Consider the following 17,676-nt stretch of genomic DNA (forward strand, 5'->3'; position numbering starts at 1 on the left):
CAACCAGTACTTTTGTTTCTATTTTCCTAATTATCTCACCTTGTTTAAGGGTCACAACCCTAGTTTTAGTATAAACAGGAGCCCTTGGGCCAAGGATACCCTGTGACAAATTTGACAATAATTGGCCAAGTCGTTCTTGAGTTATGACCCATATTCTAAAAAGTTTATGCACACAGCACAAATGGCCATAGCATTAGCTCTTTGAGCCTTTGCTCATTAGAGCTTAAAATTTAACGATAGCCTTAGTAATCTATTTGAGGATACAAACATTCAATGGGTCCAGTATATCACTGTAAGGCAATCTGAGTAACTGCTATTTCCACTGAGAAGTCTTTAATCCCCCACCACTTCTCTACAGAGACTTATTTTTTGTTACATAATATATAAATATCAGTAAGACCTTGCCTGACTTGAGAATTCTGATTCTTTACTTTTCTGGGCTTCATATTCCTCAGATATAATCTGTACTTCCTGGCTGTCTGGGAAGCAGTCAAGGTCAATACTATAGGCACCACTCTCCTGACTGTAGGACACAGAGCTAGCCTGGCTCAGAGAGTCCTGAATGCTGCCCATATCTTCACAACTCTCAACATGCTGAAGCCGCTTGTTTGACAGCACCTCCGAATTATTCTCCATTGATTTTGAGGAAAAGTAATTTGAAAGACATGGTTCCGATACCACTTTCTTGTAACTTGAATTCACTTTGTTTGATTTTGTGCTAGCAATATTGTTTATCTTTGAGAATTTAAATTTGGACCAAGTGAATACTGAGCCAGGGGAGGGTTTTGCTGTTGAAGGACTTTGTTTTATTTTCCTGTTTTTCTCTGTTTCATCTGGCTCTGATGCCAGTGAATTTGAATTGTTTGACATTCCTTCTTTTTCATTCCTTTCTTGTTCTGTCCAATCATCACTCCTCTCATTCCCTTCATCCACTTTACTCTCAGTACAGGTTTCAGGTTTTGGAATTTCGACAGGTGGAGCAAAAAATCTGTAACAAGATCACTACACATTCAATGACTTCAAATTATTGAAAGTATGCACAAAAAGTAAAAATATACAAAAATTTTGATAACATTACACAAACCCTTTTTAGAACATAAAATTCCTTTTTTTTGAAGGGGGGGGGGGGATTTCAATGTATAAGTAATACCCCATTCATACGACGAAAATTTACTTATGTGTGCAAATTCACACATAAGTTAATTTACACACATAAGTAAAAATTAATTTGCTATGCGTTCAGACGAGTTTTATGTACTGTAAATAAACCCTCATATTGTCATTTAAAAAAAAGAGATGGACAGATTCAGATTTGTGAATTTTCACAGAAAAGGGGTATTTCCTTACTATTTGGGTATGGGACTAACTTTTGAATGTTCCAGAAGGAAACTGGAAGAAAAGTCAGATCCACTGATTGGCAGACCGAACCGTTCTAAACAACTTTAAGGACGAATATTGGTTTGAGAATTTTCGAAAAAAGAAGGAAAATTTCTTAAAACTTTGTGAAAAGTCGGAAATTGCTTTGGTCCCTGATTAAGGTGGCTGTTACCATCTACTGGTTAGCGTCTTCAGCGGAATAAAGGACGATTGGAAATCTTTTGGTGTTGAGAAATCTACCGTGTTTGATTGCGAACATCAAGTTTATTATGGAACATCTGTTGAAGAATATGTGTATTTTCCAGGAGAATGAAAATGGTGAAGATAACAAACTGTGATCGATCTCAAAAATCTTTATACAATACAAATATGTGAAGAGGGAATAAACACGGACCCCTGGTAATTCCAGAGGTGGGATCAGGTGCCTACAAGGAGAAAACATCCCGTTGACCGGTCACACCCGCCGTCAGACCTATATAATGATCAGGTAGACGGAACATTCTATAGTCAAATTAGTATAAAACAAAGTCCTAACAATTGGTTTGAAACAAATCAGCCAAAATATGACCCAGAGATAGGTTATATTTGCTAACAATCGCATTATAGTCACCATTGAGTTATTTTCCATCGGTCTCCATACTGGACGTCAACAAGCCCAGATTCCTTCATTATTCAACCAATTTAAACTTGTCATACTGGATAATGAGGCAAAGTTTTTCTTACGAATTATGTTAACAAAAGGTTCCTTTAATTCATAAGTTAAGTAATTTAAAGATTTTTGTGCCATACAAGTTTAAAATTGGTTGGTCAAAGAGGAAAATTTACTAGTTTGACCCCCAAGATGGTGGCCAGGGGAAATAACTCGAAAGGAAAATACTTCATACGAAATATTTATAAAATGCCGACTTTAAAGAGGTTGTTGACATCCCTGTAACATCTACTTATCTGTCAGTTAGTAGCCTGATTCACTTTAAAGCTGAAAAAAGGATGAAGAAAGTCATAAAGGGCTAAACTGTGGTGAGGTGATTAATGCACGCATATTCCTATCATTGTTCCAAAGCATTCACATGGAGACTTCTTGAACAGAAAGGGGTTCTACTCATTTAATCTGCAGGGTGTTTGCGACCACAGCTATACCTTTAGAGACATAAAAATAGGTTTTCCCGGAAGGGTTCATGATACCCGCTTTTTTGCAAATTCAAAAATTTATTTTACAGGAGATAATGCCTTCTTGTTTCCAAAGTGGAGAAAGCAATTTGGAGAAAGTACTATGCTAGACAGTAGTACTTCTCGGCGACCCAGCGTATCCTTTGAAGACTTTGGCCTTTGAAGCCATACACCAGCAGTTCTACCTTTACAAAAACTAAATTCACTTTCAACTATAGTTTAAGTAGAGCAAGAATGACCATTGAAAATCCGCATTTTTAGAGCTTTGGTTTCTAGCCGCCATGTTACCGACTGATATTTTACACGCCAATGCATACACAACAGTAGCAATGCTTAAAATGGAGATTGATACAATACACAAGACGAAAAACTTACATAAGTAAATTTGCTGCATGTTCATATGACAAAATTTACACACTGGAGCAAATAATTTGCGACAACGTGTATGCAAAAGTTAATTTGCACCTTGTCCTGACCAGGTGCAAATTTACTCAACTGTGCAGAATTTGCATATGAGCAAATCCGTTAATACGACACAAATTGCACATGTAAGTAAATTTGCATATGTGTAAAATATACTGAAGTATGCAAATCGTGTCGTATGAATGGGGTATAAGACTCAATGTTTTACATGTACACACCTGCTTTTGACTATATCCTTGGAGGCATTGATGTTAAATTTTTCCTTCTTTTCACTGTTTACAGCAAACCTGTTTCTTATGGGAGATGGTTTTGGACACTGCTGTGGGGAACTAGGAACCTTTCTCTCACTGATCTGAGCCTTTGATGGAGAGATTTCACAAGCATCCTGATCAGCATCTTTTAAGGAGTCAAAAAATTGCACTTTGTTAGGTGACATGTAAAGTTTTCGGAACTTCTTCACTGGACTCTTTGGGAGCTCCTCTTCAGAGTCACTAGAAGTTCTCCGCCTTTTCTTATGGAATGGTGGGGATGGGGAATTTTCTTCATTCTCTTCCAGGTACATATTGGCCAATTCTTTATCAGACTTAACATTTTTATCATCTTCTGAAATAAATTAATGGAATTTTAAATTATCAAGTACATGTACCAAGTGGACTGTCCTTGAAAGTTTCCACCAAATAGACTTTCTCTCAAAATTTTAATGTAAATAATAAACATTAAAAATCTCTACCTGGAGATGGCCTTTTTCGATGGAAAGTATCTTTCACTATGACCTCTTTACCTAGAAGATTAGGTCTCTCAATATTTTGTACCTCTCTTAGCTCTATTTTAGGTCTGATTCTGTAGTTTTTGTCCCAGACACTCAGTCGGTGCAGCTGTTCAGGCTTTTTCTTACTGGCTTTTGAGGGCTTTAAATATACAGAAAACAGCTACATCTTACTACCGGTAGCTTTAAAACTAAGAATATGTGATTATGTCAGAAAAGCATTATAGATTTTAGGAAATAACTTAAAGTACATAGTTATATCATTTCTTAATCATACATCTGAATCTCATTACAGTAAAACTTGTCTTATCTGGACACCTTTGATTCCTAAGAAATTGGCCGGATTAAACAACATTTTGGATAAGTTAACATTTCAAAACAATTAAATTTACCAAATGGGACTTAAAATTTTTTATCATATTAGGAAAGATTTCAGAATACACAATATCTGGATTAGAAAACTTTCACTATATGATTAAATAAAAAAATTCTCAGAATTTAAAATACAAATTCAAGTTGTTATCTTCCTAAACTCACCACATAAGTGTCTGGATCAAAGTCGGCAAACTTTTCTTTGGTGTAAATGTTGATATTCCCTAGAGCTATTTGATATGCCAGATCTTGTGGAATCAGTCTGTTATTTGTTAAAGAGAATGTTCCAGCTTTAAATTCACCTCTGCTCTCAGTTAGATTATTTTCAATATTAGGCTTCTAATTAACAAAATGATTTTAAGGATACGCTCCTGCATAGTGCATCTGTTTAGCATTCAGTCCCTCTTCGTAAGAATTTAAGGGACGCAACCTCCTCTGAATAGGATCATAGACCAACTGATAAAGGAATGTGTTATTGGCACGAATAAATCCCTCAATATATTCCTCTGGAACTGTCAGGGACATGTTCAGGTAAGTACTAGGAAACTTCTTCAACAGCTGTCAAAAAGGAAAAATTCAGTCAAGTGAATAAGGGTTACAGCTCAATGACTTTTCTGTGCTCTACAAGTTAAAAAGATATCAAAAACATGCAATGCATCATAACAAAATACAATTACAGAAATTTTGGTTGAGTCATAAGTCAGAGTTTAAATTTCAGTTTTTTACCAGTTTGAGATCCGATTGTCTTGCACGCTTAAAGACTTTTGCTGCCTTTCCCAGTCCAATTCCTGGTAAAGACGACAGGTAATCACAGCCAGAGAGGATACACATGTAACGGAATTTCTCAAAAGTGTAAAACCCAATCTGTATCTCCATCACTTCATTTAATCGACTCTGCTCTATGAGAACACCATTCCCAAAATGATCCATCTTAAACAGCACCTGTAATGTGTTGGAACTATATTTTACATTTAAACAAAATTATTTAACATGATTTGCTACTTACTTGATATAAACAGTAAAATATTCAAGACTTTCATATGGAAACCAGAGGAAAGTTACCCCTAGCCCTCCAGGAATTGTGTAAAGAAAAGATTTTTTTTTAGTTCTGTTGGTTTAAAGACTAGCACATTTTATGAAATGGTAGAGTACAATTGCATATGCATGTTTATATTTATGAAACAGTATATTCCACTAGCAGCTGTGTACCATTTCATCTTGACATACCTTTTCACAGCCAAATAGTAACAGATCAGAGTCTTCTGTGATGATCACCTGAGCAATACCACACTTATTGAGATAGGCCAGCTGGGCATCAGCTTCATAGGGAGCTACAATACAATCTACACCTCGGGCTCTACAGGCCTGCAATAGAAATACATGTAATAGAGAGCTATAACAGACTAAAGGTGTAAAAAATTAAGTACATGTAAAATGAAAACACTACATTGGTTCTAATCTTCAATAAGGGAAGCTTTGTATCCCTTGTGTGTTTTGTCATTTCTAGCTCAGAAGTGTAAAAAGTCAAAAATGTGAAGAAAAAAAACCCAATGCATAACATGACACACAATCACAGACAAAAATACAAAGGATTGTCACCCGATTCAACCTAAAAATACAAATGTAGAGAAAATCTTTTTTACCTCACTTTGATATTTCTACAAATGTCTATGGAAAACTCTATATAATAATATTTATGGACTTAACAGAAAAAGGCCTAAGAAAATCTATCAGATTCATGAGACTGAATGTATTTCACATAAATTTGAGTTACATCTAAACATACATGTACATATACTATGTCAATACTGAGTATAAATGTCTAGTACATTCATTAGTTGTAGTGCCATGTCTGGACTGATGTCAATACATCTCTGAAGACATTCTCTGGCCTCTGCCCTTTTACCCTCTCTCAGTAACTGGGCTGCCTTCTTTCTGTTGATGTCACGCTTTCTATAAAAGAAATTTCATATCTGTTATGTTTGCTCTTTAAGATTATAAGGCAACCACAACTTGATTTTTAGTTTTACGGATCCGCCGACTCTAAAAATTTGCATTTTGAAAAAAAAAAAAAATCTGGAATTTTTCAAGCCGCTCGTGTCAAAACCTGTGTTTTATAATAGAAAATCATTCAGATACATAAAAACGTGTGCAGAATGCTGGACATTGTTGGATTGGTTTCATTGTTTTCAAAAACCAAACTGCACTTTCAAACAGTTCAGGGATTTATCAGTACCTTTTCAGGGGCTGAAATTCGTCCCCATTCCCAATTGAAAATGAGTTCTGTTTTTTTCCAATTTGGCAGTCTTTTTCCCAATAGGTGAACAATGCTTTTAGAATTAATTATCTTGGAAAAACACAAAGTAAAATTGTCAGATTGTCTGTAATTTTCATCTATTTAACTCATTTAGCAAAGGTAAAGTCATAACACGTTTAAAAATACTGTTAAAACATCACCAACTTTTAATCCGAATTTCCTCTGTTTTTCTGAAAATGGTGATATTGTGTAATTATATATATTTATTAAGTTATTTCCACTTATTCAATTGATCTACGAATGTATGGTAAGGACTGTAGGCACTATTTCAGAGAGAAAAATATATTTTCAATGCATTAATTCATACATGTATTAAAAGAGGACTTTTAGAAAATGTGTACTTGGTATAATTTTTTGCAGGAGGTTTATAATCTCCAGAAACAGATTCAATAATGACCTAAATTGGAATCTCATACACACATGAACTACCCTAAGTTGTATAAATACTTTATACTTAGTTATTGAAGTCAATTTTACTTTTATTAGTTTATTATTCATAATTGATTTTGTATGATGAAGTTGGATCATATTTAATTGTCTGTTTGGTTGCCCAAATTAGAGTTCATGCTGAAATGTTAAATGAAATACACCTGAGTATATGATTTAAGCAACATTCAACTTTTTTCTCAATTCCCCAAAAATGGCATTTCCAAAAATAGGCTGATAAATCCCTGATTAACAATTCATCAAATGCAAAACAACAGACTGTGTTGGAAAATAGTGTCACCAAAAAAAAAAAAAAAAGGTTACATGACAGTTATATAAAATGCCGCAACTTCACAAAATTATGTATCAATAAATAATAAACTGTGAATTTTGCCTTTTTTTTCCCTTCGTCCTCCAACTTGACCTTTCTTGAAAAAAATACGTAAAACTAAAAATCAAATTATGGTCGCCTGAACAACTTCCCTCTCATTCCAACAAGAAATAAGAAGATATTGCATCTCTGCCACAAGAGTAAATGAAATCTTTATGAAGAATCATGCCTCTTCATTTATGTGCTTAATCTTCAAACAAGCTTAAAATTTCCATACCTAACTGCAGAAATTCTAATCCATCAAAACATATCTACTCACTCCCTACGAGTCTTTTCCACTTCCTGCTTGGAAGGAAGGTGACAACCATCAAACACGAGCACAGGCTTAATATTCTTCTTCAGAAGCATTTCCACATATTTCATGCAGTAATATACATATCTGACAATCAAAATAAATGCAGTAAAAATTGTCAATTAATTTATTGTTATACGTAACTAACCAAAAAAAATTGTTAATGAATGTAACATTGTATTGCAAAGTTTCAAAAAAAAAAAAACAACCAAGAAGTCTCTGATGAGACTGTATCTCCACTTGTTTGAACTTATAACAAAGGAAGAGAAAAGTAACACTTGGACTTGAAACTTTGCATCAGCAATAAACAAAAAAGTGATACTTGGTTTAGTCTCTTTTTGTGGCAAGATTTATTGCAACCAGACTAAAACTATAGGAGGTGTAGCCTTTTGAAAGAATTTTACAGAAATTTTAACTTTCATTAACCATGGTAACATCATTCATCAAAAACCAATAAATAGAATTATGTATCTCATTATAGTCTTCTTGCATGCCAAGTTCTATTGAAATGAGACCAGACTGTAGGAGGAGTAGTGTTTTGAAAGTATTTCACAGAAATTTCTATTTTTAGTAACCATGGCAACATCCTTCATCAAAATCAAAAACCAACATACAGAATTTTGTATCTTAGTGTAATCTACTTGTGTGCCAAGTTATTTTAAATCAGATCAAAATTGTAGGAGGAGTAGTAGAAAAATTGTTTACAGACACTCAGACAGACAGACGATGGACTCCTTACTATCGCATAAGCTCTTCTGGTATCTGACCAGTAGAGCTAAAAACAATACTACAAAACTGTTTACTTCTAACCCTCCTACAATGCATTTGAAATCTGTTTTGGATTCAATATATTGCAATATGAAGCCCATGCTGTATCTATGGCTCTATAAACTTAATAAGCTATGTTTGTTGGCTAATGACACTACAAACTTACTGGTCAGTAGGCTCCCCAAGAGCTAGTTTCTCTGCACAAGAGAAAGCCCCCTTATGAAGCCAGCAATATGCATCTATTGCCACAGTGCAGCCTTCAAACTTTGCAATGTTTACTGGAACATGGATCTTCTTCAGAAAGGGCAATAATCCTGTAACACCCATCTCTTACAATGGAAAAAACACCACCACTGTGGAAGAATGTAAAATCGTCATAAGATTATTAAAAATATATATTAAGTGAAATCAGAATTAAAAAAACATGGATTTGAAATTTTTGTGATTTGATTCAATGAAAACAATGTTTACAAATAATGTTATTACAGTTACATTCCATCAGCTATACCAGATATTTTAATTAAAACTGCAAAATCTAAAGAAAGATGAAAACTGTTGATGTATCTGTCAGTCACACTTTCTTGTCAAATGATTCAATTCCTAGATATATTTTAGGGGATGAAAAATGATTCTTTTTGCAAATGATTAAAAATTAAAAGTATGTTTGAGTTGTAAATGGGGAAGCCACACCCCTACTAGCACTAGCTAGTGGAATAACTCTTTACCCCAGTTGGTTGTATGTTGGATTTTTTCTTTTTTAATTTGAGGGATGTAGATTCAGACCAAACAATGGAAACTCTTAAGCTAATTGGTAATATTGACACTTAGCTATACAAAAACCAGAGGTGTTTAGAGTCTCCTTTTGAACTTCTTAATGAATGGGTCTGTGTTTGAATTTTGGTCTGGGGCATTTTTTTCACTTTTCTGTTACATTTGGTACCATACCAGTAGAAAAACCTGCCTGGGGATCGATCAGTCTGGGTAGTGACTTGGTGTCTTTCACTCTTTGGGGAGGGGGGATTTTAGTAGGAAGGATAGAGTTGGTAAAGTCACCAGACAGCTCAGTTGGTAGGTTTCCTATCTAGAGTTTAGGGGCTGTTGCGGAATGTATAGGAAAGGTATAAAAACACGTCTTGATCATATAGTGGTTTATAAAGAGACTTGTTATTATCTATAGAAATGTAAAGTAAAGCATTATGACACCACAATAGAGTTAATGTTATAATATAAAAGCATGGATAATCCATGACGGGCACTAAGTTCAAATCCTACTCTAGATCATCATTTTCACCCTTCATATTACAATATTTCTTTGTTTAGGTTAATTATTTAAGTCATAATTAAAAATACTGAAATGACTGATTTTAATCAAATGCTTGGAACTTCTTAAGGCTCAGAATGTATGGATATCGTTGTTGACAATTCGTAACATATACCTGCATTGTCCATAACTAAATTAGTGCAAATATAATATAGATCTAAAGTTTGAACATTTCCCAGAATACGTGTGGAAAATTTCTTACTATCTACCAAGTCTACTGCTTTCTTATGCTGTGTCTTTTATTTTCTTTATTTTACCTTATTCTGATTTTTGACAATGATCCCATGTAAGCTAGGTTCTTTTTTTGTCAAGATTCATGAAAATGGATCTCCTTCTCCAAAATGTAATTTCCCGCAATTTTTTGTCATAGTTTCGGATTTCTTTTTTTATCTTATTTTTAGCATCCTTAAAATTTTTTAGTGTGTAAAAACTCCTTTAAAGGCTAAATATATCAATGAATTCATTCTTAGACTTTCAACAGAAAATTCTTAGGATATAGATTTATACGAAACTTTCGTATCAACAAACATGGCGGCTCATTCACAATCCACATCATCGACAGGGAGCTACACTTTAAATTTTGACAATTATGATCAGCAAGGTTCGTCGTTCGAATCTCAAAACACATCAGGATATAATCCTTACGTACAAGCGGTTGAAGAATTTCAGTTCGTACAAACTTCAGCCTCGTTAGGTAGGCTAAAAATCACCATCGTTTTCCATAAGCCCAGGGCACTTGCTCCAATGCAGTTTTTAGCTCAAAAGACAAAGATTAAAATTTGTCCGTTGTCTGTCGTTGTTGTTGTCGTCAACTTTTCATATTTTCATTTTCTTCTCAAGAACTATCCAAACTTGGCAGAGTATCCTTGGGTGAAGGTGAATTAAGTTTGTTCAAATGAAGGGCCACGCCCTCTTTCAAGGGGAGATAAATAATCTTCTTTTCAAGAACCACTGACCAACAAATGATAAAATTTATGTGAAAGCTTCGTTACATAGTGTAGAATCTAGTTGTTCAAATCATGACCCCCAGAGGAAGGATGGGGCTACAATGGGTGATCAAAGTTTTACACAGGAATCTATAGGAAAGAATCTTTAGAAATAAAAATCTTCTCTTCAGCAAAGTCATGATTAGTCATATTGATATGGAAGTATCCTGGTAATGAAAACAGGTGATTTTTTAATAGGAAGTTGATAACTACATGTTTTATATCATTAGAAAGGTTCTTTTAAATGCAGCTTCATGGTGAAAAAATTATTTTAATATCTTGAGTGGTTAAAAAGTTATGGCATATAAAAGACACCTACCGCCAAACTTTATTGAAGTCAAAATTTTATAATTTATGAAACATAATATAGCCTAGAGAACAGGATAAAACTGAGGTTTGTGTCAAAGAATAAAACACATTCTCTTTAGTTTAAAAGCAAAGCAATAAACCTTTGAAATAATTTTATTCTTTTGAAACAGTTTTTTAAAGATTTTCTTTTGCCAATCTTCTATAGTAGTTTTTACAGGTGAACACAGCTTTATTTCCAATGTATGCAATGCTGTACTAAAAAAGGATACCTGTGGAAAGAGAGAGGGAGAGATACTGTTAGGATTTTTATAGTGTTGTTGTGAGCTAAAATCAGAAGTATTAATGAATAAAATATAAAATGCTTCTGAAGAGAAATCTATATTCAACAAGGGCACTATGCTATTAAGCATATACATGTACATGAATTCAGCAAGTTATATATGTAAATAATACTTCATTCTGTATTTCCAGGTTGTTAAGATATCATGTAAAAATATAAAAATTATAAGGTTTTTATGTTAGTCAAGGAATGAAGTTGTAAAGTGAATTTATATTCATCCAATGAATCTGACATTGAAAAAATAAAGAATAAACAAAATACTTTGCCTTTTATTCAATATCCCTCAGTTTCTGACAGTCCTGTGGTACATCACAGTGACATTCACTAAATAATTATAGTAACTGTGAGAAGGGCTGATTGTAATCTAACAGTTAAAATGGAATTTTCATAACTTTTTTTACCATTGACAATATGGTATATTTCACCATGTTCACTTTCTCTAGTTTCTGGCAAAGGATCTGTACACTTATAAAATTAGCGCAGAAAATATATTCTTTTTTTTAATTCCCCAAAAAAATGATTAAATTTTATGTGATTTTTTATAATCTGTGATCAAATTTAACCTTTTTTGATAATTAATTAATTAAAACTTCACTTTAAAATCATTTATTGGAAACAGGTAGAGTTTCCTCTGTTTCCCTGAACATTGAAGAGTGACTAAGGGGGATAACTTCTTCCAAAAAATTGTCGCTTCGTAAGAATCAGATGAAAAGCGCTCTTTTGCGCAGGCATAATATGATGAGTAACAAATGATATTCGATTCAAGAATGTCTATTCTATATAAATAATGTATGCCATTTTATTCGTATTGCATAATTAATTTATAATATGAAATTTTGTCTGAAGCCTATTTTTCATTAGTACTTACATTTGAAATTGCTGGGATCTTCAGTCACCGGATGAACTCTTTTATTCGAGAAGTTTCTTATCTTCAACCTGAGATGAGTTGTACGTACAATGCTTCTTTCTTTTAGGATGAAAATCGAAAAAATTTGTGTACCGCTAGGTGGCTTGATTCGTAATGGCAACCTTTATATTTTCATGTTTCCAGTGCAAGATAAGAAACTTGATGCCATACTTTCGACTCACATAACGAGTTGATATTTATTTTTTAGATAAATATGGTAAAATAATCCCTTCAGAATATGTATTTTATTCGGAATGTGTTATTTACACAACCAGCATACCAGTAAACATATCTTAAAGTAAAGCGGTTTAACATAGTGGCACATAGGCATACGATTTTTACGATTCGACTGTTATCGTTGATCCTGGTAGTGTAAATTCAAGTTTGTTCAAAATCTTGTACCCTGGGGGTGGGTTGGTGCCAAAATGGGCAATCTAAGTTTTACATATTATGAAAGATAAGTAGCCTACAGGTAGGTAAAAAAATTGCTGATGAAGAACAGGGCCATAGTGACTTAGGTGAGCGTTGTGGCCCATGGGCCTCTTGTTTGCAGAGGGTTAAAGTAAAAACTATTTCAATGTAGATTTTTATCAGACATCATTTTTTATCTCACCCTATTATGATATTCATATCTGATTTTTACACTTTGTTTAAAAAGAAATCTATACCAAGGCCACAAAAAAAAAATAATTAATCTCATTATGAAAATAAAATGGTCTACTCAAATGGACAAAGGGCAAACAATAATTAGGCTTAGCATATATGATCCATAAGAAATAGGGCAAACAGTGTCAAGGAACATGTTTTAAGGCAATTGAACAAGGATTTAATGATCAGAGAGGTTCAGTATCATGTATTCAGAGGAGGTTATATTTATTACACATTAAAAACGGCACACAATTCAAGGGTTATATCTCTGTTTTTAAGCTGCCATCCCAAATGTTACTAACAGTGAGTTCTGGGATTTTAAGGACTGGCAATCCTATACTGTTGATGAGATTGAACATTGATTTTTTTCCTTTTTACCACAGAAAAACTTCCTGTTGAGGGATCAATTCAGAAAAGTGAAGGAGAAACAATGACAAATCCTTATGGTGTGAAAAAAAGATCAGCTGCTTCAAAATTCCTGGAATCTAAAGGCTTTGGCTGGCTGACAGAAGAAGAGGAATTGGATGAAGAAGATCAAAAGCCTTTACTGTAAATCTCAATTGAACAATCAATATCTTATCATTAATTTAGTATATTGGTGTATTTGTACTTTATAATAGCAACATACCCTTGCTATTGCAATATACCCTGATTGTTGCAGCAGTTTTGTAATGCTTATTAAATATCAAGTTAATTGATAAAAAAAAAAAGATTTTTGTGTGAAAATCTTAACATTAATTATTTGATAGAACTCTCTCAATTTTTTTGTAGGGAGGAGTTAGACATTGATCCTAAGGACATTTACTATAAATTACGATGTGTTCTGTTTCCTCTGCCACAGCTTGGATTTAATCGCCATGTTGTCAGAGAAAGTCCAGATTTCTGGGGCCCCCTTGTTGTCATACTGCTGTACTCTCTCGTTTCCTTGTATGGACAGTTCAGGGTATATGCGTGTAGTCATTATTTGTTGTGTTTATACTGCATTGATTTTACATCCCAAACCATGAATGAAACATTACCTGACATTTATTTAAATTTAGGTGGTGTCCTGGATTATAACAATATGGATATGTGGGTCACTCATCATTTTCTTATTGGCAAGAGTTTTAGGAGGAGAGGTTAGTAGTACCAAAAAAAATGTTTCCATCTCAGTCTCATTTGTTTTGAAGGAGGGAAAAATGCCTCTATGAAAAAGGTGTGTATTTAAAATATAAAATTACAAAAATTAAGTGCAGAACATAATGTAAATTAGTTTGTTTCAGGTTAGCTATTCCCAGTGCCTGGGTGTCATTGGTTACTCTGTGCTACCTTTGGTTATAACAGCAGCCATATTACCACTGTTCAGAAGATTTCACTACATCAGTCTGTTACTCAAGGTATCTCAATCTGTACTTCTTCTTCTGATATGAATTCATATCACTGTTATGTCCATATTGTAAATTTTAACCCTATACAGTTGCACACCCAGCTTTCAACAATTTTAATAGAAATATAGGTTCTATAACTTGCCCTGTTAGTTACCAGTTTTTCTCCAATTCTTATTCCTCAATCTTTTTAATTGTCAATTGAAGCAAGGCTTGCTAGGTGTCTATTGAACTTTTTGACCAAGTCTGGCTTAGACTTAACTGATAGAGTTCCTATGTAGAGGATGTGCAGTGACCTTACACCAACTTAATGGTCAAGGTGGAAAAAAATCTTTGTATGTAAAATTTTTGTCTGGAGCATATTTTCTCTCCCCTTGACCAAGTCTGGCTTATAATAAACCATAGTGACTTTGAACCAGTTTTCTAGATAAGAGTTCAAAGTCAAAAACCTCTATGAGTAAAATTTTTTCTGAAGCAGATTTTCTCTAGAGTGCCTGTGGAAAGAAGGTGTAGAGTGACCTTAACATCAATAAGATTTCTATGTCAGTGGTCAAATTCATTTCAAATAATCTGTGAAAATGCTTGTCTGCAGATATTTTCACTCCCCTTAGCCCTGCTTGGCACAAAATTCACTCAGAGACTGGAAAATGGATAGAGGGTGTGCAGTGACCTGAACTGCAAAAGTTCAACATTGCGCCAAATAAGTACTTTGAAAAATACTTTTTTGTCCATATTAAAAGTTGTATTCCACAAAACTTCGAAAGTGCAACTAGAATTGTGTGGTTAATATGGATTGATGAAAAGTCTTCAGTCATATGAGTAGGATTCTAGCAGCACTTTTCATGGTCCAGAGATGTTTTCACATGATTATTTTTTCAAACAGAAGTGAATTATCCCCGGGGTAGTGTGGAACTTTCTACATTTTCATTTAGGCATATTTTCCTATTTATAGACATCACATGATGACGTCGTAGTGGAGTGCTTCTTTTAGCTTAAGAATTTTAAAGCTTTATCCTTATATATAGGATACTAAGAGGCTTAAAATAGAAGAGAAAGATAGTACAATTTCTCAGAAGAGCGATTCTAGGCCCTTGGGCCTCTTGTATAGTTTGGCATTTAAGGAAAGGGAACCTTTTTTTTTTACAAATATATGTACATGAACTAATCATATCTCTAACTTGTGGTTCAAAATTCTCTTTAAAAAATATACTTGTGGTAGTGTAAGATACATGGCATCCTACTAGCTTGGGCTAGTGGGTTAACCCTTTAGAGCACTGGACTGGCATGCCAGAAGTCCAGGGATCAGATCTATTTGGAGGCACAAACATGTCTCTGTTACATACTTATAAAACAAGATGCTCACAATACACATATTACAAAACATAGAACCATGGTGAAATTAAGTTCATAAGGTAAATGCACTGACTGTAGTCTTTGCTTGTTCATTTCCACTTTTTAGTCCCTAGAGGTAAAACCGGAGGGACTATAGGTTTCCTCCTAGTCTGTCCATCTGTTGTCTGTCTGTCCCTCTGTCCCAATTGGTTTTCTGTACTTTTTTTAACTAAATGCCTGCAGATATTTAGCTGATTTTTTGGTATGTTAGTGTACCTTAAAGAGTTTAGATCAAGTTAACATTTTGTTCCAATTCAATGGTTTTTTTATGGAATTAGGGCCTTTTTAATTTTAAGGGAAACCAGATTACACTTGCTGATAGGAAACTTCGCTTATGCAATACAGTTAAACCTCATTATCTTGCAATCTCGGGACCAAGAAAAAACATTGAGATATCCGAGGATTCGAGATATCCAGGGTAAAATAATTAAAGAATGAGGGGTTGGAACTTCCAAATCACTTCGAGATGTCTATGGTATTTGAGATATCAGTGTTTGAGAGACCGAAGTTCAACTGTACTCTCAGAATGCTTGTTCATTATATTTCTTTAAATATGATGTTTAATGTAGACATGAATAATACATGTCCTGTAGAATTATAATTGCGTATAACTGCGAGAAGCACCACTCGCGAAATAAAATTACTTGCTTTTATTTTTTTGGTGCTGAAATCCATTTAAAATCTCTTGATCAACCATCCATTCGCGAATTATTATTCTCGCTATTTGACGATAAAGAGCCTTTTCGCGATAATAAGTACTCACGAAAAATAAGGAATCTACTGTACAGTATATGTTCACACAATTTCTCATGAAATATTGTGTTTAGGTATTGTATTAAATCTATTTAAACTTTTGATTTTTAGCACATGTAAATTTCATTTCAGTTTTTTGGAGTGCTGTGGGCAGCATACAGTGCTGGATCGTTGTTATGTGTTCAGGAGCTCCAACAGAAGCGCCCTCTATTGCTGTATCCAGTTTTTCTTCTTTACATTTACTTCCTGTCCCTGTACACAGGTGCCTGATTCAAATCATGGGAAATTCATTTGTGTCATATAAAAAACAGACAGTGATGCTCGCAATGATGAAAAACACATTATATTATAAATTTGTTATGTATATAATGCTTTTATCTATATGAGTATGTGCAAGTGGTGGATCATATTAGCTTGGGTTATTGTAGATATTCCAGTTACAACCGTGTATAAATCTGACAATCTGTGAACTTCAATTTTTATGGCAATTTCACTTTGATACATGTAAATAATGTACATTGAATTTTTAATATATTTGTGACAAAGGAACCTACTGTCTACATTTCTTTTTTAATTTTCCACTTGAAGGTACAGAACTTTATATTCTTCACTGTTGTGAAAAGATCTTAAAGTAAGATAGATAAGAACATACATTAGTTAGTGAAATCAAAACTGGCTATAATAACTATTGATTTGTAATGTCTGTTTTAAAAAATAGTGTGTAATTTTAGCTCTACTGATCAGAGACCATAAGAGCATATGTGATAGTAAGATGCCTGTCGTCCATCCTTATATGATTGTCTGAAAACAACTTTTCAAAATGCTACTCCTACAGTTTTAGTCTGATTTCAGTATAAGTTGGCACGTAAAGTAGACTATGCTAAGGTACATAATTCAATGCATCGGTTTTTAGCTCACCTGAGCCGAAGGCTCAAGTGAGCTTTTCTGATCACATTTTCTCTGTAGTCCGTCTGTCTGTAAACTTTTCACATTTTCGACTTCTTCTCAAGAACCACTGGGCCAATTTCAACCAAACTTGCCACAAAGTATCCTTGGGTGAAGGGGATTCAAGTTTCTTCAAATGAAGGGCCACACCCTCTTTCAAGGGGAGATAATAAAGAATTAGTGAAAAATTAAATGGAATTTTTAAAAATCTTGTTCTCAAGAACCACAAATCCAGGGAAGATGAAACTCATGTGGAAGCATCCTCAGGTAGTGTAGATTTAAGTTTGTTCAAATCATGACCCCCCGGGTTGGGCGGGGCCACAGTGGAGGATCAAAGTTTTACATAGAAATATACTGGAAAAAACCTTTAAAAATCTTCTCAAGAACAGCAAAGCCATGATGAGTCATATTT

At 34.0% G+C, this 17,676-nt stretch overlaps 2 protein-coding genes across 2 annotated transcripts in view; one reads left to right on the top strand and one right to left on the bottom strand.

The window, feature by feature from the left end:
• Positions 1-9,893, bottom strand: part of LOC133182539 (exonuclease 1-like) — a 17,915-nt gene extending 8,022 nt beyond the window's left edge. The window contains exons 1-11 of the mRNA XM_061317387.1: positions 9,878-9,893; positions 8,466-8,652; positions 7,499-7,618; positions 5,935-6,058; positions 5,333-5,470; positions 4,832-5,047; positions 4,473-4,663; positions 4,271-4,367; positions 3,698-3,875; positions 3,186-3,570; positions 401-988 (exon numbers count right to left, since the gene is read on the bottom strand). Coding sequence (XP_061173371.1) covers positions 401-988; positions 3,186-3,570; positions 3,698-3,875; positions 4,271-4,367; positions 4,473-4,663; positions 4,832-5,047; positions 5,333-5,470; positions 5,935-6,058; positions 7,499-7,618; positions 8,466-8,626 — 2,198 coding nt within the window. The 5' untranslated portion in view covers positions 8,627-8,652; positions 9,878-9,893. The remainder of the gene's footprint in view (positions 1-400; positions 989-3,185; positions 3,571-3,697; positions 3,876-4,270; positions 4,368-4,472; positions 4,664-4,831; positions 5,048-5,332; positions 5,471-5,934; positions 6,059-7,498; positions 7,619-8,465; positions 8,653-9,877) is intronic.
• A 240-nt stretch (positions 9,894-10,133) lies between these two features.
• Positions 10,134-16,868, top strand: LOC133183464 (protein YIPF4-like). The gene is made up of 6 exons (XM_061318423.1): positions 10,134-10,314; positions 13,194-13,359; positions 13,582-13,753; positions 13,851-13,928; positions 14,073-14,186; positions 16,452-16,868. The coding sequence occupies exons 1-6, from the start codon at positions 10,149-10,151 to the stop codon at positions 16,587-16,589; spliced, it is 834 nt and encodes a 277-aa protein (XP_061174407.1). The 5' UTR covers positions 10,134-10,148; the 3' UTR covers positions 16,590-16,868.
• The last annotated feature ends 808 nt before the right edge of the window (positions 16,869-17,676 follow it).

This window comes from Saccostrea echinata, unplaced genomic scaffold (genome assembly GCF_033153115.1).
Source record: "Saccostrea echinata isolate AGI-Se365-2 ecotype Australia unplaced genomic scaffold, CSIRO_AGI_Sech_v1 ptg000009l, whole genome shotgun sequence".
Lineage (NCBI taxonomy): Eukaryota > Metazoa > Mollusca > Bivalvia > Ostreida > Ostreidae > Saccostrea > Saccostrea echinata.

What these genes read in the sequence shown, in the direction of transcription:
- LOC133183464 (XM_061318423.1), top strand. Translation starts at nt 10,149, where the DNA reads ATGGCGGCTCATTCACAATCCACATCATCGACAGGGAGCTACACTTTA. An exon ending in CAAGAGTTTTAGGAGGAGAG is followed by an intron (nt 13,929 to 14,072) that starts GTTAGTAGTACC and finishes AGTTTGTTTCAG; the next exon opens with GTTAGCTATTCCCAGTGCCT. An exon ending in ACATCAGTCTGTTACTCAAG is followed by an intron (nt 14,187 to 16,451) that starts GTATCTCAATCT and finishes ATTTCATTTCAG; the next exon opens with TTTTTTGGAGTGCTGTGGGC.